This window comes from Microcebus murinus, chromosome 30, assembly GCF_040939455.1.
Source record: "Microcebus murinus isolate Inina chromosome 30, M.murinus_Inina_mat1.0, whole genome shotgun sequence".
NCBI classification, from domain to species: Eukaryota; Metazoa; Chordata; class Mammalia; order Primates; family Cheirogaleidae; genus Microcebus; species Microcebus murinus.
This window is the reverse complement of record NC_134133.1, coordinates 6,250,763-6,274,168: the sequence shown is the minus strand read 5'-3', so window position 1 is coordinate 6,274,168 and position 23,406 is coordinate 6,250,763. Positions and strand designations below refer to the sequence as shown.

Sequence of the window (23,406 nt, the reverse complement as noted above, 5' to 3'; positions counted from 1 at the left end):
ACTGACAACGTTATGAACTTGATTTCCTATATTGAACCAGGATCTCTCTCACCTATAAATTAGGGGTGTTCAAGGTGTTCCAATCAAGACTGAGAACAAGACAAACGTGAAATAGTTATAGAAATAGAAATGACAGACATGTGGTTGGTTATATCTCACTTTTCACAGGTGGCATGCCTGTGATGGATTACGTTTTAATCAAAATTCTATCAATAGAAACAGATTCTGTGGTGCATCATGGGAGTCCATTGTGCCAATGATCTCTATGGTAAATCATTCATCCCATAAAGCATACTTCCATACCATGATTAATCACCTCCTAATTTGAAATTTTTGTGTCCCAAAATTTTCATAAAAAGGAAGCTTCTGGACTGTTAAAAGTACATTGATAGACCTATAGTGTCACCTATAGTGACAATATAGTATGTAACAACAGATACCATGATGATGATAGCTTTTATAACTCAGAGTGTTTCCATGTCCTAGCCAGTAACCTGATAACTTGAAGAAATGTTTATTTCTGCTATAAACACCAGTGTATAAAATGGATTGAGACCACTCTGGACATTTTTTTTTCCCGTGGAATTGAGTTTTGACTAATGTGTGCTACGTGCTTTAGTGAAAATTTTTAACTGACCTTGTAACAAGGAAAATGTGCACAGTACATATCCCACTGTCTGATTACTGATATTTGTTTCAGAAACTGGCAAACTAACCAGAGTCATGGTCAAAGACAGAACAGTGAGAACATGTGTTCATTCATTCATTACGTATTTATTGAGCACCTACTTGTGCTAGCTATTGTACTAAGTTTTGTGTTGTTTTTTTTTTTGAGACAGAGTCTCACTCTGTTGCCCAGGTAAGAGTGCCGTGGCATCAGCCTAACTCACAGCAACCTCAAACTCCTGGGCTCAAGCTATCCTCCTGCCTCAGCCTCCCAAGTAGCTGGGACTACAGGCATGTGCCACCATGCCCAGCTATTTTTTTCTATATATTTTTAGTTGTCCAATTAATTTCTTTCTATTTTTAGTAGAGATGGGATCTTACTCTTGCTCAAGCTGGTTTCAAACTCCTGATGTTGAGTGATCCTCCCGCCTCGGCCTCCCAGAGTGCTAGGATTACAGGCATGAGCCACCGCACCCGGCCTATACTAAGTATTTACTGCTAATATTTTTTCTGTTATAGGGAGAGAAAGCTTTTAATCGATGCCTTATGGAATTTTTAGCATCTGTTGAGGATGAGTTGATGGAAGTCTCTGCTTTCTCACTCAAACTATTTAGTGCAAAGTATGCCAGTTACCCCTATTACTGCCCAGTTATAAATTCAGCTTTTTTTTTTCTTTTTCTTTTTTTTGCCTAAGTTTGTGGTCATGGAGCTGAACCCTGTAAATATTCCTCTTTGGTAGCTGGTTGGTGCAGTGGCCAGCTGTGTCAATGGAAGAAGCTTTGGGTGGCGCAGAGGGCCATGAGAGGTGCCCCCCCCCTCCCGTGTGCTCCTTGAGGGCCCTGTGGGCAGCTGGTCACCAAGAGGGAGGTGCTCATCTCAGCAGCTCATGCAAGGGCTGCAGCCCTAGTCTTCCAGCAAATTCCTCCTGACCAAGTCCAGCCCACCACCCTCTCAGCAATGCCTTTGCATCTGCTTGAGGCTACGCTGTTGGGTAAATACATAAATACCTCCATAACCCAAAGACCCACTCTTCTGGACTCGCTCTAGCCAGCTCTCCCTACTGCTGGTTTCTTTACTACCTAGTGGCCCATTCTTGCGGACTGTCCCCAGCCCACCCTCTGGCAATTTCCCAGCCACAGGTAGCATGTTCCTGTGATATTCATGCCTTCTGCAAAGGTCTGAATGAATACCTGCCTTGTGGGCAGAGCCCTTGTCTGACTTCCTAGTGTCTTCCTTGTTCATTCTCTCTCACTCTTCTAGTAATAATAGCCATTAGCTCTTCCTGTACCCCTTAGAGCCATCTTTCCCCCCTCCCCTTTTGGGGGGGGTTAATGAAGGGAATTAGCTACCTTTTACTTGTTAGCAATTCTTTACATGTTAAACTTTCCCTGTCCAAATCACTGGTATGGTTTCTGTCTCCTGACAGGACCCCAACTGAAAGAGAAAAGCCACCCATGAAAATAATTCATTGCCCCTAAACTATCAGCTCGTGACCAACACCCATTTTCTTCAGCATGCTCCATAACCGATCTTATTTGAGTATGGACAACATGAGACATTCCATAATCAGGTGCTGGGTATTCTCACACACGTGACTGCATTGAGTACAAAATAAGTAAATACCCTTTTATGTTTCTATACTATAAAGCCATTTATCCACTGGGCAAAGGTTTATTCAGCAGCGTCTGCATGCTTGGCGCTGGAGTAGGTGCTAAGAAAGGAATGATACTTTGGTCCTGCCTTGCAAGTCTATCAGGGAGACGGGACCTGTGTGTGTGAAAAGTTAACCAACAATGCAGTAGAGCTTGCGAGGCAGCAGACAGTCCCATTAGCATTTGTATTGCTTCCTATTTCTAGGCTAAGTAACGCTGCAGAACACCAGTCTTCTCTTCTGTACGATCCACTCACCATTCTAAAAGCATGGGTGTTCATTTGTCTTTTCGATTGTTTCCCATTTTCTCTGCCTACACAATACTTGCTGTTAGGGATCGCAAGGGCTATAAATGGGTAGGTCCACTGTAATCAATGAAAATAGATAGTCTCTGACACTAGATCTTTAAAATGGTATCTGAATATGCACACTTTGGGTCTTGAAAAGGCATCTTTTTCACTGTATAAATTACTGGAAGCAAGCTCTGTGGGATGAAGCAGGCATACTCTGTGAAATGATGTTGGTTTGGAGGTTGTAGGCTCTGTAAGAAGGGCTTCTAGCTTTGGAAGCTTCACACAGGCAAGATTCTTGGAGCCAGAATGCCTGGAGTCTCGCATCTCTTCATACCTGTGCACTGTACAGAATAGTATATGAGATGTTGCCATTCCAGAATTGTTCTAGTGAGTCCCTTGGGTGGAATTGTGTTCCCTTCTCTGTACACTTCTTAAAATGAACGTCAAATCATGTCGACAGGCAGCATCTTTGGAGCTGAGCCATTGATGAAGGTGATGCTGTAGAATTTGCTATACCAGCCCTTCCCAGCACACACTCCAAGGAGCAAAAATCCTGGAAGATGCTCAAGCTTGATCAAGTCCTGGAAAGAGCTGTCTAGTCTGGTAGATCTTCCTTTTAGAAACTGACAATATGGTTTAAAATAGTAAAGGCTCTCTGATAAATCCTGAAGCCAAAGGAACCTGTCATTTTCTAACATCCTATTCCTGAAATGTTACTCACCCTAGGTCAGGGGTTATCAAACTAAGGCCCACGGGCTACATGCGGCACGCAGAGGACATTTATCTGGCCTGCCGGGTGTTTTTGCTGCCGCTGCCTGTCCTGCTTAGCAGCCGACCCGTCCGGGCCCACAGTGCACATGTGTGGAATGTGCACCGCACTCTCCAACGGCCCTCCAAAGGTCTGGGGGACAGTGAACTGGCCCCCTGTTTAAAAATTTTAGGACTCCTGCCTAGGTCCTTTTTCCCCTTAAATATCAATTGTCCCACCGAAATATTGTTTCTCGTACACTAACTGGGAAATCTGATTGTTGTTTCTGTGTATCTATCCTCAAAGCCCTCACCTACCTCTTGGAGGTGTGTGTCTATGCATATGTGTTTGTATGTATAAGAGAAAGAGCGAGAGAGAATCCTTAGGACTTGAAAAAAATAATTGGTGGTCCCTGCAATCCTTAAGGACTCAAGGAATTAGAGAAATGGTCATTGGGCCTGGAAGGGAAGCCATGCATACGAGGTGGAAGAGTTGTGATGAGGTAGACAGCAGCTTGGGTGGTACCAGAATGATTACAGCCCCGGTTCAACCCCTGTGACCACCAGTTTCTAGCTTGGACTTTTGGCAAACACTTGTTCTGTCGAAGCTGTAGTTGCTAGAGCTGTTATATGAGAAAGATCACTTGTTCTTTCCTCATGGGGTGGTGGTAGGGAAAGTGAAATGATGAGTATAAAGCACATAGGATAGTGACTGGCCCCTTGTAAGCTCCCAGCAGATATAAACTGCTGTTATTATTATTACTTAAAGAACAAATTGCTCCCAGCCTCTGGGCTAGTCCTTTGCAAGTCCTGCCTGGACATTAGAGGCAATGACTAGTCACTCACACTAAGTTTTCAGAGGTCCTATTGATGGAATGAAAGAACCTGTAACTTGATACCAGGTTAAACTGGAAACATCACCCTGTCCCCAAGATGTGCAGGTGCATTTGTACCTGTGAGCAGGGATCCTGGAGGAATAGGAAAGAAAAACAGCAAGTCATACCCGATGTTGCTATTTCGGTTTGACATCAGATGTCCACTCTTTTTTTTTTTTTTTGAGACAAAGTCTCACTCTGTTGCCTGGGCTAGAGTGTCGTGGCATAAGCCTAGCTCACAGCAACCTCAAACTCCTGGGCTCAAGCAATCCTCCTGCCTCAAGCCTCCCAAGTAGCTGGGACTACAGGCGTGTGCCACCATGCCTGGCTAATTTTATATATATATATATATTTAGCTGTCTAAGTAATTTCTTTCTATTTTTAGTAGAGATGGGGTCTCACTCTTGCTCAGGCTGGTGTGAAACTCCTGAGTTCAAACAATCCTCCTGCCTTGGCCTCCCAGAGTGCTAGGATTACAGGTGTGAGCCACTTCGCCCAGCCAGATGTCCACACCCGATCCTTCCTCTGTGACTGCTTTTCCAGAGCTCACTTCAGGGTGTATTTCTTCAGGTCTTATTCGCCTCTCAGAGCAGACCATGGCACTTGAAATCCTGGGATTATAGAGAATCACATGCATCACAATTCATGAGAAAAAAGTCATGATTCCTATCTGAGGGTTGATTTCATTCTGAGCCTATTTGGGAAAACAGCTTTTTATGCTCAGGAGAACATTTCCTTGTGTTCCCTGCTCAGGCCAGTGCTCTGAAGTCCACAGAGATACTCAGTATCGACACCTCCTGTCCCCAGCCAGCTCCACAGTAAAGACTGGTTTTATGAGAATGTGGCCTGTTCCTATTACCAACCCCCAAGAAGTCAAGCTCTGGTTTTACAGCATGTGATGTGGTCAGAAACACAACCACCAGGCTGGAAACCAGGGCAGCATAGTTCCTGCCACTTGCCCTGGGTGGCTCTTTACTGAAACACTTGCTGTGATATATTCATATACAAATTAATTTATTTATCATTTAAGTATTTGATATCATTGTGCCAAATTTGACATATACACAGATGAATTCCACAAAAAATGCATATCAAATGTTTTTGGTTTTTGAGACAGATTCTCTGTCGCTCTAGCTAGAGTGCAGTGGCATCATCATTGCTCACTGTAACCTCAAATTCAAGCAATCCTCCTGCCTCAGCCTCCCGAGTAGCTGGGACTATAGGAATGCGCCACTAGGCCTGGCTGATTTTTTCTGGTTTGGGTAGAGGCAGGGTCTTGCTTTTGCTCAGGCTGGTCTTGAGCTCCTGACTTCAAGCAATCCTCCCACCTTGACCTCTCAGAGTGCTAGGATTACAGGCGTGAGCCACCAAGACTGGCCTAAATTTTATATGTATGCAAATATATCAAATTGTATACAAATTATAAAATATATCAAAATTGATGTATCAGATATATCAACATTTGAGTAAAATGTTTTTTTCAGAAAGCAAATAACTTTTTTTTTGGTTCTTATACCAATTTCAAGTAACAGAAGGGCCCATTAATGAAAAGGGACACGAGGAATATACTTGATCCCACCCTCTGGATGGGACCACTGATGTTTTTTCTTGTTTTGCTGTCAGAAGTTTTAAAAGTGTTTATAAATACATGTTACCTCAATAGGCTAAAACTCTACTATAAAGTGGTTTTGACTCTAGTAATATGATATAGTTATATCTGGATGTTGGTAGATATAGATTTTCCTTATCCTTTTTTAACCACTTCATATTATATACTGAATGAGTACCATAATTTCTTTAGTTAGTTAGCTATTAATAGATTTTTTTTGAATGGTTTCAGATTTTTTTCCTATGATGAACAACATCAAAGCCTTGTATTGACATGTTTCTGCCCTTATCCACTTAGCCATATTTTTTTCCTTCCATAAATTCTTAGAAGTAGATTTCCTGGGTCAACAAGTATGCCCAGTTTAACTTTAGAAAGGCTATTGCTCATCATAACTGTTCTAACCAAGTATGCTGGTACCCAGCTGACCATTTCCTCATTAGAACGGAGGATTTTTTATTTTAGGGCCATTATTTTAACTCTCGGGGTTCATTCTTGTGTTATTATTGAATCTCATTCTTTCTCTTTTCTATGTGCGACACCCAAAGTACTTCACACACTTCAGCTGTTTACGTTATGTGAAAATATCAGTAAGAAAGAGAATAAGGAATGTTGACCTGTATACATGCTAAGTGATTTTTAAAAGTAACTATTTTTTAAAGTCCCAAATAAATATGGTAATTTATATTTGGGGGCTAGTATTAGTCGACACAGCCTTGCTAAAATAGGATTCAACTGAATGCTTCAGCTGTACAGACGTACAGTGGATTGCTCACAGATTTTGGGGCCATCATCCCATTTGTCTCATTTCTTATCACCCTACCTCCTGATACCGTGCCCTAGTGGCTGGACTACCAACCAGACAGAATTTTAATCTCCCGCAGGTTTCATGGGAGGCAGTGCAGAGAGTATCTAAAATTTATAGATAACCTTCCTAGTGGTTTATCTTCTCAACATTAATGCAGATGACTTGAAATCACACATGAAAAATTCCTCTTTCCCTCGGGAGATTAAAAAGAGTGTTTATCTTTGGTGCAGATTCCCAACTAAAATTTTGTTCACTCACGTATATCAAGAGATTTTCAAGGGGTTGGGAATATAAACAGGTGTGTTCCACTTGGTGAAAAGCGACTGATAACAGAGGAAAGAGCATGAGGCTCACGTTGGCTCTTTACTGACAGCTAAGCCCAAAGAAGAGAATTAATATGTCACTTAGATATCTGCTTGAAGTCAGTATTATTAATTTCTTTTCATTATCTAAGAATTTCAACTTAGACTGTAGAGTATGACTGTACCAGACACAGTATAGATTGATCCAAGGCACATTCTAATAGTGGGAGAGAATATAAGTAGGAGGATTGGTCAAAAAATAAGCTTACTGTGATGTTTTTAATTAGCCAATCAAAGTCTGGGTGTATTGAAAGTAACTCTTCCTTTACAGCAGAGGTCCTCAAACTTTGTAAACAGGGGGCCAGTTCACTGTCCCTCAGACCATCGGAGGGCCGTTGGAGAGTGCGGCGCACATTCCACACATGCGCACTGTGGGCCCGGGATGGGTCGGCTGCTAAGCAGGACAGGCAGCAGTGGCAAAAACACCCAGCGGGCCAGAGTTTGAGGACCCCTGCTTTACAGTAATAGCCAGTGTTTGGGGGTACTTATTTGATACTGGGTTATTGTATCAATTCTCATGTCTCCTATAAGGTTATCGTTGGTGCTATCTTTATTTCAAAGTTAAGGGAACTGAATCTCAAGGAGGTTAAGTGACTTGCCCAACGTCTGCCCAGCTCTTACAGTCCTTGCGCTTAACCATGGAGCTCTGCTGACTCCCGTGGTCATGGGACAGATGGAGAACCTGTCTAGAATCAGGCATACCTTTTGGTGGTACCATTTGGATCAAGTTCAAATTCAACATCATTGCTGTGCTGCCTCCTTTCCTGAAATGTTTGTATCCTACTCTGATGTGCCTTATTGCTTGAAAACCTTCCTTCCATAAACTGCATCAAGCCGGTGATGGTTTATGTAACATAGCAAATCATTGGATAACTAAATCATGGTATTTTCATACGATGAGAGTCTCTAGAGCAATAAAAACAAACTGCTGCCTCATGGATAATAAACATTGTGTCACAGATACCATGATGAGTGCAGTCAGGTGACACAGACTGGTGTATAATTCCATTAATACATGGAATATGGGGGTATCCATGGAGAGTCTTAAAGAAACCTTTCGGTGTTCTGGAAATATTTGTCTTAACTGGCTGAGTTTGGACAGGTATATACATACACGAAATTCATCTAACTATATACTTAATATCTGTGTACCTTACTGGTTTATGTTATATTTCAATTAAAAATTAAACTAAAAAGCAAATCACAATATACATTTCATCTGGGCCCTCAATGTCTAATGGGAACCATTTTAAACTAAGGACCTCTGTGTTTTAGAGTTGATTCTTAATGAGACCTCTTATTGTCACCCAACTTAGGTGGGTCATGTACCTGCCAACTTGAGAAGCTAATGCGCAGGCAGTAATTTTTAAATAATTTTGAAGGTTCACAGGAATCAATTTATATATCACTGTGTCCACACACTAAAGCACATGCACTCTGTTCACTAGAGGGTTCTCCAAGGTTCTCGGTGTCATTGCCTTGTGTGACACTTAGCACAGAAGCATATGCCCTAAGACTTTTGCTCTATCAGAACCTGGTCACCCAGTTATTATTCAGAAAGACCGCCTTTAGTCATCTACAGAGACTTTGGTTATGTTTAAGAATGCATGGAAGCATGCAATACCTTTTACAAAGGTTTCATCGGAAATATAAGAATAAAGTTTGAGAACTTAAAGGGGACCTCTCCCAGTGAGATGAGAAACTGCTTTAATATGGCTCATTCTCTGTACTATTCTGCCAACACAATTACTGCACTGTGCTTCATATGACACGGATGAACTTTGCAAACTTAATGTTCTAAAACAACCCTCACATTTCTCAGGGCACTCTTAGTCTTTTGAGTTACTTTTGCCGTGATGCCAAGATCTGAATCACCACCCGTGAAAAGCTGTTTCTAGATTCTTGGAGATTTTCATGTGATGTTTACAGATACAGTTCATTTACTATGCCATAAAACCGGGGCAGTTTCTGCACCATCATTAGAAGCCTCCCTGCTTGGTAGTTGAACCCTCTGTCACAACCATCAATCTGTCAGTCATTCTACAAAGATAATAAGAAGGCTTATTGTGGAAGAGGGATTGGGCTTTCTATTGTAGTACATTTCAAAGAAAACAAAACTCACAGTCTAGTTGCCATAGTACTAATACTGTATCTACTAATACCTATATCACTATCACATATCTTACAGACTTGAGCACCTAATAGGCAGAAAAAATTCATTTTATGTTTCTCTTTTGCTTTTGTGCATCTAACTGATAGAGATACAGTATAATATATCCTAGTACAATTGCTGGCACTTATTAGGTGCTTAGTTACTATTTGTTGAGTATATGAATTAGTGAATTAATGAATGGATTATGGTTGAATGGATGGAGATTAGCACTGATAATTGGAACAGTAATATTTAATGTTAATATTTATTGAATTCTTCCTATGTGTCTGGCACTGTGCTAAGTATTTTGTGTGGATTGTGTCCTTTGAGTCTCTCAACAATCTTATAAGGGAAGTACTGTTAATATCTCCATTTTCCAGATTGAGGAATCCGAGGCTTAGGCAAGTTAGGTAATTTATTTGTACAGCACTGGGATTGCCAAACTTTTTTTTTAAAGGGCTAGACAGTAAATATTTTTGGCTTTGCGTGCCATGAGGTCTCGGTCCCAACTGCTCAACTCTTGTTTGTTTGTTTGTTTGTTTTCTTTTAGCACAAAAGCAGCCTCAGGCAATATGTAAACAAGTGGGCATGGCTACGTCCCAATAAAACTTTATGAACAGAAACATTCAGCAGGTAGGATCCGGGGACTAACACCTGTGTCACTATATCCCTGGAGAACTACCCCAGCAGTGTGCGTCATTATCCGTTTGTCAGAGTGGTTAAGTCACTTACCCAAGGTCACACAGCCAATGCATAGCCAGGACTCGAATCAGATTCTTTGGCCATAATGCCCAGAATTTTCTCAACTCTCTAGATACCCTGGCTAAAGTTTTCTTTTAACTTCTTCCCCTTGGTTTCTTTCTCCTTCTTCACCTCTTTAATCAGCCACCTGCTGTTCTTTCCAAAAAACAAACATTGGTTGGCACCAGGACCACTGTCAGCAGTAAGATGGAGCTGGGGATGTGAGCTCAGACCAAATCAGGCAGGAGAGATTTGGGGCCACTCAGGGAAGCAGGTAATTACAGTGACATGTAGTAAATGCCATGAGAGGATGTGTTATAGGTGGTACCCCGGTGACACCTATGGGCATGAAGACCGCTGACCTGCTTAAACTTCCAGAACCTTCCAGCCTCCCAACCCGTTGGGCTACACCCTGCTTCAGGAATCGACAAGATGAAGTTGGTGCTGACTTGGCAAACATTGGGGTTGGGCCAGGGAAGGATTTTCATAGGAGTCACATCGAGCCGAAATCTGAAGACTGAGAATCTGCCCTGCAAGGGGCTGAGGAGGGGGCAATCCAGGCCACGGGAACAAGCCTGGAGGCAGTGAAATGCTCAGAGGAAGAGGAGGGGGGCCTCCTTCCCCTGGGCCTGATAGTGAACCCTCGGGGTCATGGCAGTAAGAATCTGAGGTTGGCTGGGCCCAGATCTGTGAGAGCTTTTAAGCAGCCATGTGTTGTGATAAGGTTTATTGTATAAAAGATCATTCTGGCCCAGTGGTTCTCATCCTTCCCTGCACATCAAAATAACCTGCGGAGATTTTAAACATCCAGATGCCAAGGCCACACCCCAGGTTGATCAGAACCTTGTTTTGTCATCTGCTTTTGCTGGTTTGTTTGCTTGCTTGTTGTCTAATGCTGACTGCAGATGTTTCCAGTGGGGGCACCCAGGATGAGAACCGCTGGGCAGTTAGGCAGAGAAGGAGTCGAAGGGTACAGCAGGGGAAGCAGGGAAACCAGTTTGGTTAAGCCAGGTGTCCTCAAACTATGGCCCACAGGCCACATGCGGGGCACCTATCACATTTATCTGGCCCTCCGGGTGTTTTTGCTGCCACTGCCTGTCCTGCTTAGCAGCCGACTTATCCCAGGCCCACAGTGCACACTCTGCAACGGTCTGAGGGACAGTGACCTGGCCCCCTGTTTACAAAGTTTGAGGACCTCTGGGTTAAGCTGTTGGAAGTTGTTTAGGTTCAAGGTGGTGTTGACTCAGGTTAGGGTTAGAATGGAGGAGCTAGAGAGACGTGGTGTCAGATTAAAGATATGTTCATGAGGTAGAATCTTCCAGACTTGCTGTGTGGCCAGAACGGGAGGAATCAAAATAACTCCTAGGTTTGGGGATTTGATCTGCATGGTGAAAAGATGTTATAGTCCTATCAAAATGAAAGATTGGAGTGGGGGTGAGGGGGTCATGACTGACTAAATTTAGGCTCAGGATCCCAAAACAATTGGTCAGTCTGTAACCAGAACTAGAAGTGTATTTGGATCTTTGTGTATGCCTGGTTGGGTACCAGCCTGCCTCTTTGGGGGAAAGAATGGCTGTAGCTACAGTTTTTAAGGATCTTGGATTTAATCCCTACATTACAGATGAGGAAACTGAGGCATAACTGGATTGTAATTAACTTTCCCATGACCGAACAGCTGTTAAGTTGGGGGGTGGGGTTGGGGGTGACCATGAGTGTCTGCCACCTGGCTTCAAAAACCCTGCACTTAGCCACTGCACCAGTCTCATATGCTAAAGTTGCTGTTGAAGATGAGCTAATTGCAAATAACTACAGGAGATCCATCTGCGTTTTTATCTTATCCTAGCTTATTGTCAATGGCAGTTTTCACAAGATCAGCTTCTCCCTGCCTAAATGTTTCCTACCCTTTTTGCCCCCACTAGGACCAGTTGTTTTCCAACTGAACTTCTGGAGGAATTGAAAGATCCTGAGCACTGTAGCTTGAATAAGTAGACTACATGCTCTGTGAAGAAATCATATTATTTTCTCATAGGAAAAAGAGCCCACTGAGGCAGTGATTGCTGGGAACAAACTTTCTGGTTTTCCATTTTGTTCTGCTACAAATGGCACGTTTTATCCATCGAAGCCTGCTGGGAAGGATTTTGCCTTTCCTTGTTGCAATTTAATTTTACTCTCTGTTGAACTCAGGTGCATTTTAAATACAAAGCCACACTGTTCTGTTGGCATTACCCTGTATCCTCCCTGAGATGGGGCTGGCCTTTGTTTAGACAACAACTTACTAGAAAGGAATTCTCTTAATTTGTGGATTTAAAGATGTCTGTCCATTTAAATAAGCCATTTGTACCCTGCCCCTCTCCAACATTGCTGAATTAAGGCTCCTAAATCAGGTGCTCTGATAGTTTTCACCGTAGCCCCCCGAAAGCAATTTTCATTGATTTGTCCATGAATGAAGTGTAATGTTTAGATGCGTCAACAGGCTTATTTCAGAGAACAGTGACAGGGAGCTTAAGTCCGTCTTATAGTATCAGGCACCAAACCCTTTACGTGAGCACACGGTTTAGAATAGGAAATGGCTTATGAGGTACTGCTTAAGAGAGTGAATTGATACTTAATCATTCTTCAGAGACTGCATTATGGAAGTAATCATTCAGGGCTCCAGAGGAAGCACAGAGTACAAAATACCCCTCCAAAAAAAGGAAAAAAAAAAAAGCATTCAAGTCTATACTCAGTTTGCACTTAACTCGGTAGCTGGGAATCTGAACCCACAGCAGCTCACGCCACTGTGTACGCCCTGTGCCTTGCCCAGCGACCTCTTGCATGATGAAGGCCTTCGGTTGAGTGCTGCAATTAATTGCTTTTCTATGTTTATTTGAACTTAAAAGCTACTGGAAATGCTTTGGCCCAGAATCATCAATGTGTATGGACTCCATTTGGGGTTTGCTTGTTATTTTTGCCCAAGTTTTCCTGGTTGGAGCCTGGATTCTAAGCTTACTCCTTCATTTCATAGCCATGAGGTAGCATAGCAACAGAGGCCCATGAGGGGGCCAAGCACTTATCTAGAAGGATGGGAACTGCCTTTTGATAGCGGATGCAGCAGTGTAAGAAAAATGGTGGCTGGGTGCAGTGGCTTATGCCTGTAATCCTAGCACTCTGGGAGGATCGCTTGAGGTCAGGAGTTCAAAACCAGCCTGAGCAAGAGCGAGACCCCATCTCTACTAAAATTAGAAAGAGATTATCTGGACAACTTAAAAATATATATATATATATATATATATATATATATATATATATATATATATAATTAGGCAGGCATGGTGGCGCATGCCTGTAGTCCCAGCTACTCGGGAGGCTGAGGCAGGAGGATCCCTTGAGCCCAGGAGTTTGAGGTTGCTGTGAGTTAGGCTGATGCCATGGCACTCTAGTCCTGGCAACAGAGCCAGACTCTTTCTCAAAAAAAAAAAATAATAATAATAATAATGGTGATGTGTGAATTCAGAAACCAGGATCCACAACTCTTCTGTGGGAGCTAGAATTAGACGGTCAGCTGTGATTCCTTCAGTGGCATATCCTGTTCCGATACCCAGTTGTTGGCATGTGGTTATCTATTACTGTGTAACCAATGACTGCAAACTGAGCAGCTGAAAACAACACATAGGGTGCCCACCTTGCAAAAAAATAAAGAAAACAAAACACACATATTGTCATCACACAGTTTCTAGGGTCCTCTGATTCTGGGTTTCTCACAGGGCTGCCAAAAAGGGTGTCGTCTGGGACTATGGTCTCATCTGAAAGTCCAACTGGGGAACGATTCACTTCCAAGCTCCTCACTAAGGTTGTTGGCAGAATTCACTTCCTCAAGGGCTGTTTGACTAAGGAGCTGAGTTTCCCCCTTAGCTTTTGCCAGATGTCACCTTCAGTTCCTTGTACTGTGGGCTCCTCCAGAGCGTGCAAGCTGAGTAGGGAGAAATTGCTACCTGCTAGCAAGATGGGGGTTAGAATCTTTTGTAACCTAATCACAGGAGTGAAGTTACATCCCATTGCCTTTGCCTCACAATGTAACTCACCCACAAGGGGAGAAGATTACACAAAGTCCTAAATACCTAGGTCCTGAGTCATTGGAGACCACCTTACAGTCAGCCTGCCCCTGCCGCAGTAGACACTTGGAACATACTTGTTGAGTGAATGAATGAGCTTAAAGAGCTGGGTGCTAATAATTTGGGCTGAAGCCACCATACCATTTTTCCTCTGTCATTTGTTTATACAACTGTAAAGGGATGTTTAAGGTCATTCAGTTCATTTTGATATTTCATATGTGAAACCTACATGATATTTACAGTCTTCCCCCATACCAACAATGCAAAATGAGGATCTTACCTACTCCCAGGGAGGAATTTTTTCAACAGAAGGATCAGTCTGGCAACCCCTTTGATCCAGTATGCCTCGTCTCTTGTATTTTTCTTGCTGCATGCATGGCAGGGATTTAAAGCAGTCCCCACTCTATGCTTTCTGGATTTTGAGTCTTTTTACATGGAGTGCCCCGAGCAGCTTTTTGCTTGGAGGGAATGAAAAAACAAGGTGAGAGTTCATACCTAATGTGTTGCGGTTGAAGTCACTCACTATGTGTGAAAACAGTCGGCTCTGCTTTCTCCGCTAAGCCTTTGATATTGTTGGGGCCGATCAGTGCATGGCACGATTATTAACGAGGGAGAGTCCAGCGCTGCCACACCGACCGGAGAGAAACTGGCAGGAAAGTCACTGAACCTGAAATAAGCCTTTCTTGCCCCAGGCTTCCCCCGGATCTCATACTTTTTTTTTTTTTTTAATTCAAAGGTCATGACAACATCTGTGTGAAATGGTTTGCATTGTAGCTCAATACTCTCTAGGTTGTGCTTTGCGAGATTGCAATTTCTTTCTTGCCTCTTTCCTGTTCAAGAACAACCTGTGCTTGGAGAAGACTGGCAGGAATGGGGAAGGCAGGTTCTGGGACCTTGTCTTGAACCGCTTACAAAGGCTTCACCACCACATTCTTGGCTGAGAAACACAATGCATTAAAAAAAAAGACGAAAATCACCATGTGGCCACTCTGGTAGCACCATTTGCCAGGAAACCCCAGCCTGCCTACTTCCTCCCTCTCTCTTGCTCTGGCTTTGAAATGGAGTGGTGAGTGAGTCTAAATCCAGAGGAAATGGGATTTGTATACCCAGCCCAGGACAGTTTGATCCTCATGAATATGAGAGATCGCCCGAGTTGACAAGACAAGCCAGCTGCTGGCAGGACCTGCCAGTGCACAGATTCACTCCTGGCCTCCCGTCACCCTGCAGGGGCTGGTTTTTCCAGGAATGCATCTCCTCCAAGCCAAGTCTGACAGTTAGCTGGGAAATATTCTGGTGGCATGGGAGGGAGGTAGGGGCAGAGGGACAGAGAATGGTCGGTTTAAGTAGACCAAGAGCATAAAATGCATCTCTGCAGTGCCCTTCGTGGCCATGACTTTCAATTCTCTGGAGATGAATAACCTGTGAACTGACTAGTTTCCATTAATGCTGTGAATTAGCAGTAAGCAAGCCATGCCAGCGCGCAAGCTCCATTTGAAGGGAAGGGTCGGTGAATCCTATTAGCATTTATAATTGTGTTTTCTTTTCATATTAATCCCTTCTCGTGGCTGAGGAATTAAGAGTTTTTCTCATCTGCTGATGGAAACCAGTCCCAGGCATCTGTCCCTGTCAAGTGCTAGAGAACAGATGATGACACAGGGCCATCCGCTACCCCTTGGGCAGGGGCTCGCTCCTCTCCTATAAGAAGCCTCATGATGTGTGATCGTAGAATGTGGGTAGTCACATTTAAAGTAAGCCTCCTCCTGACCAGGAATCCACACTTGCTTATTTGCCTTTAGCTGAAATGTACAAAAACTCCTACAGCTTTGCAGAACTCCTTTTCTCCTTGGCATGCCGCACTCTGCGCTGTGTCTCCGCTTTCCTCTCTGACTTCATTCCGTGGCAGTTTGCGATGCTACATGCACCAACACCTCTGATTCCGTTCTTTAGGATCCCATTGCAGCAGGAACGGTCAGAAGAGGATAGAAAATGATGCTGGGATGTCAGAAGGGAAAAAAAAAAAATGTCCACATCAGAAACAGACCACAGCCTGTACAAGAAGAAAAGTAATATTTGCGAGCTCTAAAAAGAAGAGTCAGGAAAAGGAGGGTGTTTTCAGTACAGCTCAGTGGTTAGTGGTTTTCATGCTAGGATTGTCTTCTTTTATTTTTATTTTTGTTTTTTTATATCTTTGAGACAGTCTCACTCTTTTCCCCAGGCTAGAGTGCTGTGGCATCAATGTAGCTCACAGCAACCTCAAACACCTGGGCTCAAGCAGTCTTCCTGCCTCAGCCTCCCGAGTAGCTTGGACTATGGGCATGCGCCACCATGCCCTGCTCATTTTTGCTATACATTTTTAGTTGGCCAATTAAATTCTTTCTAGTTTTTAGTAGAGACAGGGTCTCACTCTTGCTCAGGCTGGTTTCGAACTCCTGACCTTGAGCAGTCCTCCTGCCTCGGCCTCCCAGAGTGCTAGGATTACAGGCGTGAGCCGCTGTGCCCAGCCTAGGATTGTCTTCTTGAACACAGACACATTCCCTAAATTATTGACAAGTGTTTAATTTATTAATAAAGGAAGCTAGTTAGTCCTCTGTCTCTGGGTAAGGGTAAACTGAAATGTAGTGGCGGAAGATAGCCAAATTATGGACGGTTTGTGCCAGAAAGTTCTTGATAGCAACTTGAACGAAAATCTGGAGAATGGTAACCAGGATATTGAAGCTAAAATGGAAGAAGCTGCCACATCCTTGCTACACAGCTCTTTAGGTAAGAGCCATGGATAGAAAGGAGAATCAGATGAGAAATCAGATCTCCTGGGACTTGCTTGCCTGCAATGACAAGTTGGCTTCTGAATGCGCAGTTACCTGCCACCTGTTGGAGCAGGCCATCATCATCTCTGCTGTTCAGGAGGGCTGCGTAGACTCTCTGGTCCCACTGTTTGTCACTTTCTTCCACGGCCGTGGTTAACGGTGTAGCCATTCCATCCTCAGCAGGCATAAATCTTTTTTCCACACAAGGTGTTACTGGCTGGATGTGATGTTTATAGGACTAAAGGAGCAGCTGGCGATGTCGGATTCAAGGCAAGCAGGTTATCGTGGCCATCCTATTTAGCAGATGTCCAGGACTTGATGGATCGAAATGTATGAGGCTCCAAGTCTAGGGCCAGATAGCAGAGGGGACAGCAGGCAGCACAGAGGCACATACGGTCCCGTGGGGCCTGCTCTGCCTCCACTTCATTTCGCTTCAAGCGGGAATAAATACCAGCCCTCCTGTAGGGCCTGGATTATTAACATATCTCTAGAGATTATTGATAACTTGGCTACTAATTTCATAATTGGTTGGATCGTTGCAGCGGGCTATTAATTGAAAAGAAAATTTTACGAAGTTTAGATTTCATCCCCATTTATATGACGGTGGCCTTTAATCCAAACCTGCTTGTCACTGAAGCATGCGTTGGTGGGGCAGGGGTTGGCAGAGCTGCCCTCCAGCCTGACGTGTTGTGGTTTTCCGTGTCGTCAGTGTCTCTGTGTGCTGTGGCTCTGTCTAAAGACAACTGACAAGCTTTAATTCAGGGCCCTCTCTCATGTTTGCGTGCCATCCTTTTGAAGATGACTAATGCCATGAAAGCTCCTCTGAAGTGCAAGTGCCAGGAGCTAAGTTTTGCAGTGAGAGCACTAACTCTGCAGGGAAAGGGGGTGTCTGTTTCTTCCAGTCCATTTTAAGCTCATTTGTGCAATTGCTGCCTTCTCAGTATTACCATGTAACTCCTTTGATCTTAAAGTGGAAGGAAGCAAATTTCAAGGGCCAGGAAAACGCCTCGTGTGGCTTTCAAAGGAGCAGCATATTACAAAATTGCGTGGATATCAAATAAAACATAAAATTTAATTCTTTCGAAAGTTGAACTCAAGGAGGTATTACTTTTAGAGCCAAGCACATTGATGGGCTCAGGGATAAAACCGATGTTATTCGACATTCATTTAAATTTGAGTGTTTAGCTTGTTGCCCATATTATCTCCCCTTCATTGGATGCTGCATTTTAGTCAGTGTTGCACTCAAAGCTTTAGACTTTTAATCCTCATAACAACCTTATGAGCTTGTGTATCCCCATTTTGCAGATGAAGACACTGAAGCTTGAAGGGTGATGCCTGACTCCGAATTCCATATTTCCCTTATTCCTTGGCCTCCTCCACCTTGGATGGAGAACGAAATGCAAACACAGGTTGCTCAAACAGCCTTCTTCACTGTTGTCATGTTTAAAAGCTGCCAAAATTGCTCAGCTTATGCTCATGAATTTTTTTTTTTCCTAAGTGGCAAATTGATTGAAACAGTGAGTGAAAGGGATTATTTCAGTTAGGGTTATGCCTTACTGGAACAAATCCACTTATTAGCATGCTATTTGAATTCCCCACCCTGAGTTTTGGAACCAAGACATAGACCGGAGAATGAGCTCAGTATTACTAGTAAGTTCCTTTGACCAGCCAATAATCTCCATTTTCTCTCCCTTTCTCCTCATCCCTCTTCTCAACCCCAGCCATACAGACCAGCTGTGGAGCTGAATGGACATTGTAGAAGTCTTTCCATTTAGAATCTGGGGTCAAATCCTTCAGCTCAGATGAGGCCAGGTCTGAGTATCAGGCACAGAGATGCTATAATCAGAAGTGACCACAAATTGAACCTGGAGTAGCTAGGTTGCCCTCTTATTTTCCTTTTGCATGGTCTATAAATGTTATTGGTGAGTGTTAGTCGTGGAGGAATAGAAACACTTTCTTTGGGCCTTCATATCATCAGATAAGAATAAATGCATTTAAAAGTTCCTATCTGAGTCCATTTTGTGCTGCCATAACAGCATACCACAGACTGGGTAATATCTAATGAACAGCAATTTATCGCCTTACGGTTCTGAAGGCTGCAAAGTCCAAGAGCATGGTGCTGGCGTTGGTGAGGGCCATATTGCCACACCATTGACATCTTGGGAGAGGTAATTCCTTGTTGTGAGGAGTCATTCTAAGCATCACAAGATGTTTAGTAGCAACCCTGGTCTCTACCCCACTTGATGCCAGTAGCCCCCACCCAGCACCCCAGTTGTGATAACCAAACATGATGGAGGGGCATCACATGACTGAGAGAGAGCAAGAGGGGGCCAAACTCATTTTTATAACAAATTTGCTCTGGAGATAATGCCTATAATCTGTTCATGAGGGCAGAGCCTTCAGACCTAATAACCTCTTGAAGGTCCCACTTCTCAACACCGTCGTGTTAGAGATTGTTTCTAGCACATGAAATTTAGGGGATGCATCCAAACCATAGCAAACCCCTGACTACAAAATAGGCCCTCGGCTGGGATTGAAGATCAGAGTATCTGAGAAATGTTGCCATGATACAGGAGGAATAACGTAGTTTTGGAGGACCGTGTGAGTTGGTCAGGTGGATAGCAAATGCTCAGTCCTGTGATGTGTAGTTTCATTGAGAAACCTTTAAGACGAACCATAAGCAAAGTGTATCGGTTAAAAAAAATTATTGATATCATGGCCTGTCCCCCATCTTCCACCTCTACACACATTTAAAGAAACTCTAACAGTTAAATTTTGCTGCATAACAAATGATCCAATTGGTTAAAACAGAAATCATTTTTTTTGTTTGTTTGTTTTTGTGATTTGGTAGGTTGTCTAGTCAATTTGTCTGATTAGGGTCAGCCCAGCTTGTCTCTGTGGACTCCAGAGGGTTCAGCTGAGACTGGTGGTCTTGAATACAGTCACTCACCTGTCTGGTAGCTGGCGGGCTGGTGAGTCTAGAACAGCCTCAGCCTGTGTCTTCTGTACGTGATCTCTCTTCCTTCAGTACGATAACTTGGAATCCTTCACCTGGTCTTCTCAGGATTCCAAAGAATCCAAGTGCTTTGCAAGTGTCTGTCTGCAATGTTCACTCCCTTTCCATTAGTCAAAGCGAGTCCTGTGGGCAAGCCCAGTTTCAAAGGGTTCAGAAGTTCACATACACTCTTGATGGGGCAGGGCAAAGTCAAATTACACAGGTGCATGTGACAGGAATGGGAGGAATTTGTGGCCATTTATTCTAACTCCCACAGATATTACAGTAACTACAGGTAATTCTACTGGCATGAACATGAATCGAAGAGACCAGCTTTTTGCCTACAACTTCAATTTGATATAGAATCTTTCTCTGGGCTCTTATATTATTCTATTCTAGCCTTTTGAAATTTAGCCACATGTACGGGTTAGATTCTCTTATCTTATACTCTGGAGTTGTGATTGCATTTTTTGACCATGTTTTTGAGTTTTGATCAAATACTTGCTGTGGTGCAAATATGATTTTTCTTCAAATATGATTTTTATTTGGTGCATTCTGTGGTGCATGTTTGCCTTTTCCAGAATGTTTCATGCTTTAACCAGTGTGTTTAACCCCTGGCTTGAGCTTGCCCTCAGGCCATTTGGATGTACATTCCTGCCAGCTCCCAGAATTCAACCTTTGTGATCTGATACACCAGGTTCCCATCTACTGATCCTTTTTTTTTTTTTTTGTAGTGTTTACGATATAGTACCAAATTCCACATGACTTTATTAGTCTATAAACATGACATTGTGTATAATGACGCCTGTGTTCTGAATTTAGGTGTAACTCAGGGCTCCAGACGTTAGGCTATAATCACTGTTAATTCACAGAGCATCTAACCAGGGTTTCTCCATGCTGTTGACATTTTGTGTTGGGAGTCTTTCCAAGCATCGTAGGATGTTCAGCAACAACCCTGGTCTCTACCCTACTTGATGCCAGTAGCCTCTCCCTCCCCCTAGTTGCGACAACCAAAACTGTCTCCAGACTTGGTAAAATGTCCCCCTGGGAGGGCAGAAGCACCCCCAGTTGAGAACCACTGCTGTCACCCACAGATGCCGAGGCAGAGTGGAGGAGTATGGGTTATTGTCAGAGAGAACAAATAAGGGGCAGCAACCCAACAGGGAAATTGTGTAAGGGTGAGAAAGGGCATAGAGAATGTCCAGCCACATTAAAATTCAACCTAGGGATGGCTCTGGATTCCTCCGAACTAACTTGGAAACATCAAATTGGGTCAAGCTACACAGTGAAAGGTTCATCAATATCTCAAGTTCAGGCCGGGCGTGGTGGCTCACGCCTGTAATCCTAGCTCTCTGGGAGGCCGAGGCGGGCGGATTGCTCAAGGTCAGGAGTTCAAAACCAGCCTGAGCAAGAGCGAGACCCCGTCTCTACTATAAATAGAAAGAAATTAATTGGCCAACTGATATGTATATAAAAAATTAGCCGGGCATGGTGGCTCATGCCTGTAGTCCCAGCTACTTGGGAGGCTGAGGCAGAAGGATCGCTCGAGCCCAGGAGTTTGAGGTTGCTGTGAGCGAGGCTGACGCCACGGCACTCACTCTAGCCTGGACAACAAAGCGAGACTCTGTCTCAAAAAAAAAAAAAAAAAAAATATCTCAAGTTCATTATGTTAGAAGTGGAGTCGATGGAAACACTATCCCTGGGGCGGGGCGGCCGGGGGAGAGGGGGGAGCAGGAGTTGTCTGACCACAGATGATGGATTTTAAAAAACTCTTTAATTTTGGAAAAAATTAAACATACACAAAACTAGAGACAATTGTATCATGACCCATCGTATACTGATAACCCAAGGTCATTAAATGATTGATTCAAGGGCAATCTTGTGGCATCTGTACCCCACTTACTCCCCCTGCTGTTCACTCTTATATTGTTTTGAAGCAAATTCTAGATATTTCATTTCATTTATAAATCTCTCTCTCTCTCTCTGTCTCTCTGTCTCTCTCTCTCTCTCTCTCTCTCTCTCTCATATATATATATTTATATATGTGTGTGTGTGTATATATGTGTGTGTATGTGTATATATATATATATGAAAGTAGCCAAAAGCCACAACTGTAATATGCACGTAGAATTTTAATCTTCTAGAACAAGGACAAGATTGAGAGCTTCTGCTGAGTAGTATGAGAAAGTTAAGGGGGAAAATTGGGTGGGATTAAGACCAAAGAGGCTTGACTTTTGGGGGGATTAAAGACCCTAGAAGGAAATGAAGGTGGGAGGCACTCTCTCTTGTTTTGCGTTACTCTCAGAAATGCCCCTTAGAATGTGTGACTTTTCCCAGAGGACCAGGGTCCTTCCAAAGGAGAATAGGCTAGCAGAGAACTGATCCATTTTCTCCAAAGAAAGGGAAAACACAATCGCCAGAAGGTACTGAAATATTTAGTCAATGATGGATTGCTCTCTGATGACTTCCAATGACTTTTTCGCCCGTCAGGGTCTACTTTTAATAAAACAAAGCAAGAAGAAAGTCTTGCAGTTACTTCTTAAGATTTTGCTAGGACTATGGTATTTCTCTCCTCTTATAATGTATTCTGAGAAGTTTCTCTCTTTTGATTTAGACTTCCTCACTTGATTTTATTATGTCATAAATCTCCTGCATTTGGTGAGCGCCATGGTATATGTGAGATCCACGCAGCGTGCTTGATAACATCTATTTCCACCCCCCCCTTCTCTTTAGAAGATTAAACTGAGGCTGTTGTGTCTGATGCCAGAATAGATTTAACCAATCATGTTTCCTTTACATGTAGGTCAGTCCAAGGGACAATTCTGCACTGGATCCTATTATCCATGGGTTGAAGGGCGTCGTACATCACGGTGAGTACGACACATGCACTTTCTTTTGCTGGGATGTGAAGGGCTCAGATCCCCACCTAAAGGAATCAGGTTATCTTGCAGAAGACAGAGGGTGACACCCATTCCTCATCTACTGATGCTGAAGGGCATTAGAGCCATTATTTGATGGGTAAAGAGCACGCCCATTTATTACCTGCAAATGGGTCTGGGTGAACAGTGAGCAATTTGTTTCTCTTCAGGTACCGCTTCGAATGCATGTGTTATAAATCAAAATGTCCTAAGATGTACTATTCCTATGCGTTGAGCTTGCCATGGGTCTCCTATCTCTCCCCTCAAAATATCCTTCTTTCCATTGTCTTTTCATTTATACAGTTTTTTCATTTGTGTCTCAGATGTAGGGGAAAAAATTAAGTATCCATGAAAGTTATTAAAACTTTGTTTATTAAGTTTATTTAAGAAGTTATTAAAAACTTTGCAGCGTGTGAACAAACCTCATGCAGCTGCTAGAATGGGAAAGAAAGGCGAGGCTGCTGTTCGGTGCGGCAGACCTCTTATCCCCGGGCATGAAGCTGGGAGAGAAAGTAAGATAAATGGATTCTGTCTTTTCCAACTGGTTTTTATTGGAAGAATCTCCCTGCAACTTCATTATCAGCACTGCATCATTACCTGTGACAGCAGGTTCCTCTAATTTCAAAAGTATCCTTGTCTTAGTGAGGTATGGAGTCTAGATGTAATGATTTGCAAAGTTTTAACAGTCTAATTAGAA

General features: G+C 43.2%; 1 protein-coding gene across 2 annotated transcripts in view; it reads left to right on the top strand.

Annotated features, from left to right (window-relative positions):
• The window catches only part of PTPRG (protein tyrosine phosphatase receptor type G), a 699,041-nt gene that overhangs the window by 505,451 nt on the left and 170,184 nt on the right, over positions 1-23,406 (top strand). For both annotated transcript variants that reach the window (XM_012748370.3, XM_012748369.2), the window contains exon 6: positions 22,595-22,661. In XM_012748370.3, the coding sequence (XP_012603824.1) occupies positions 22,595-22,661 (67 nt within the window). The remainder of the gene's footprint in view (positions 1-22,594; positions 22,662-23,406) is intronic.